Source organism: Phaethon lepturus, unplaced genomic scaffold, assembly GCF_000687285.1.
Source record: "Phaethon lepturus isolate BGI_N335 unplaced genomic scaffold, ASM68728v1 scaffold53261, whole genome shotgun sequence".
NCBI lineage: Eukaryota > Metazoa > Chordata > Aves > Phaethontiformes > Phaethontidae > Phaethon > Phaethon lepturus.
The window spans coordinates 1-3035 of NW_010518070.1; the positions used below are offsets into that span (position 1 = coordinate 1).

The window sequence follows — 3035 nt, forward strand, 5'->3', positions numbered from 1 at the left end:
GTCTGCGGGCGCTGCGAGCGTGGCGGAGCTCACCCCGGCGCCCTGATGGCGTGCTGGGCAGAAGCGCGTGCCCGGTCGCGGGCAATCCTCTTACAGAGCAGTCCAGATGGTCGGGTTTCTAGGCGTTTCCTAGCAGGCAACGACTCGACGCAGGTTAATTTTTTTTAAAGGCTTTACGGCCTTGGTTCCGAATACAGATACATCCAAGAGCCCTGATGTATTCTACCCTATAGCTGAGGACATCCCCTTTCCATGCCCACCTGGTTTCGTAAGTGGTTACAGGTATTTAATATCTCTGACCTGCGCCTCGCCTCCCACCCCGCAGAGCGCAGCTCACACGCGTGTCCTGCTGCTGCTGGGTGGGATTTAGCAGAGGGGAGGAGGCTGGAACTTGCTGGCTTCAGGAAATGTTATTGCCTGAAAAGGTGGGAGACAAGGAATTTGCCGGAGGGGGATCAAAACACTGAATGTGAAGGGCAGAAATGCCGTCCTCCGATGTTACAGGTTGTGCTGATGAGCCCTGGCGAAGTGGCGAAGGTTCGCATGCAGACTCAGAGGAACCCCCATCCGTCCGTCACGTCTCCCCAGCCTGTTCCCAGGCCAAAGTACCGAGGGTCTCTGCACTGTCTGAAGGTGATCGCCAAGGAGGAAGGTTTTGGGGGTCTCTACAAAGGCTGCTCTGCATTACTCTGCAGGGATTGCTCCTCTTCTGCAATATATTTCCTTACCTATTCCGCTCTGTGTGACTGGCTCACACCAGCTGGGAAAAATAAACCAGGTAGGTATCGGAAAGCATCTGGCATTAGCTGCAAAAATGGCTTATGTAGTTCCGTGCCAAGAGGGAAATGGGGCTCTCAGCAAGCGTCACCCAGATCCGGTCCTCGCGTGGGGTTGCTGTGTGTTCGCTTCCGGGCGCCATTTGGGCCCTCCCTGCGCAGGGGCCAGCAGCCTGCGTGCGAGGGCTTCGTCGAAGTGACCTGGCACCCTCCGGTGCCTAGTACATGGGTATGAAACCCTCTCAGTGCAGAAACAGGGTGTGTAACTAGAAATGAGACATGGACAAACCTCCCGGGAGCCACCGCAAACCACTGTTCAGGATCAGTCCAGAGCTTGAAAATAAAGTCCAGGTACAGAACGTAGAGGCACTTAAGTTTCCTGGTTGTGATTTGGCTCCAAAAAACAACTAAGCACTCTGAGGAAAGATCAAACAGGTGACGTTCGGCAAAGAGCGGCTTGCTGAGAATTACGAAAATAAACAGGCCCAGCTGAAGAGGGTGTGGGTGCTCTCAGGCTGCGTCACATCTCGTTTGTGTGGTGTTAGAATAGATGCTGTCCCTGCACGAGCCAGTATCACGTGTGCTAAAATGAATATGCTGTGAAATCGAGAGGCCACGCGGTTTGTGTGAGATCACTGAAAAGTCACAACTGCAAGAGCAGGACAAAATAACTGCTGAAAAACACGGAAGATAACCAAGTTAAGTAAATCTGAGACACTTGTAGCCGTATCAGTGCAAGGCTCGAGTTAACAGCTCCTCCCTTCACTCCTGCAGGTTTCCTCGTTGTGCTGCTTTCTGGCGGTTTTGCTGGAGTCCTGGCCTGGGGATTAGCTACTCCCATGGATGTCATCAAATCACGGATGCAAACAGATGAATCAGACCAGCACAAGTACAAAGGTCTCGTCCACTGCGCTAGAGAAAGTGTCAGAAAGGAGGGTGCAAAAGTGCTTTTCAAAGGACTGGGTTTGAACTGCATTCGTGCCTTTCCTGTGAACATGGTGGTGTTTGTAACGTATGAAGCTGTACTGAGATTTACAGATCATTATACAAACAAAAAATAGCTTGTGCCACTCAGTTCAGAGGTGTGTTTTGTTTAGTTTGGTTTTTGTAACACAACATCCACAAAGAACTGAATGACATCTCCTTTGATGGACAGCCTGAAAAGCACGGACATCTCGGCACAAAGCTGGATGACTGACGGCTTTGTTTTATTCTTATAGGATTACAAACTCATCAGGGAGTCTTGGACTTATATACAACCTCCCTTTTATCTTGTTAATGTATTTAGACTGTAGCCGCTGCTTAGATCCTTGAAACATTTGCAAATATTTATGTTCTAAAAAGCTGCTAGTCTGATCAGAGATTTTGGTTTCTGCTGACACAGAAAATGATCTTCACGACCAAGGCAAAAGCTGGGGGGAGTTGGTGTAAGATATAATGCCATCCACTGTGTGCTCTTCACATGTAATGCCTGTATTACATTGACTGAGTAACTTACGTATTGGTGCCTCAGGCTGCGACTTTTCCTTCTCAGCTGTAATTTTGCCCAAGCACTCTACAATTATATCCCTTTGGTAGCAGCTGAAATATAAATCTCCTTGCTTTTTCCTGTCGTTATTTAATGAGTGGCAGACATGGCCTGTTTACATAATCGCCCTAATGGCCTCATTGAAAGTGAAACCAGGCACGGGTTCCGTAAACCATGTGATTTTCTCCCTACGCAACCCTGAGCCCTACAGCATCTGTCCCCTCCCGGAGGCTGATGGCACGGCGGCTCTCCGGAGTTTGGCACAGCTTTGGAGGCAATCTGTTCTCATCCTGGAAGCATGCAAAACCTCTTTGCTTCTCAAAGGAAAGGCTGCCATAAAATCTGTGCGCTAGTGGGGTTAGGCAACTTAAAGGAGAATTGCAAAGTTGTACAGTATAATGGAGATTTGCAAGTTTTAAAATGTGCATGCTCTGCTCACTATATAAACTACGCTGTTAGGCACAGCCCAATGTTTTTTTGTCAAAGGTACATTTTGAGAGATTTTTTGACTTTCCTAACAATTATTTCTTTTTCACAAAGGTATAAAGTTTCGTCAACGTGTCAGTTGAAAAAAACAACACCCACACTATTGCTTCAGCAGGAAAGTCCCTAAAACCAGAAATACTTTAATTTGCTCTTCCCGCCTCAGGAGCAGCATAGATGTTTTCTGTCTCCATTTTAATTCCTGGATGATAACATCTGGAGCAGACTGGATCCAGCCCCTGTGAGAT

General features: G+C 48.2%; 1 protein-coding gene across 1 annotated transcript; it reads left to right on the forward strand.

The window, feature by feature from the left end:
• Positions 1-495: 495 nt before the first annotated feature.
• SLC25A47 (solute carrier family 25, member 47) lies at positions 496-1837 on the forward strand. Its single transcript, XM_010296575.1, has 2 exons — positions 496-778; positions 1551-1837. Exons 1-2 carry the CDS (start codon positions 496-498, stop codon positions 1835-1837), a joined length of 570 nt encoding a protein of 189 aa, XP_010294877.1.
• Positions 1838-3035: the final 1198 nt, after the last annotated feature.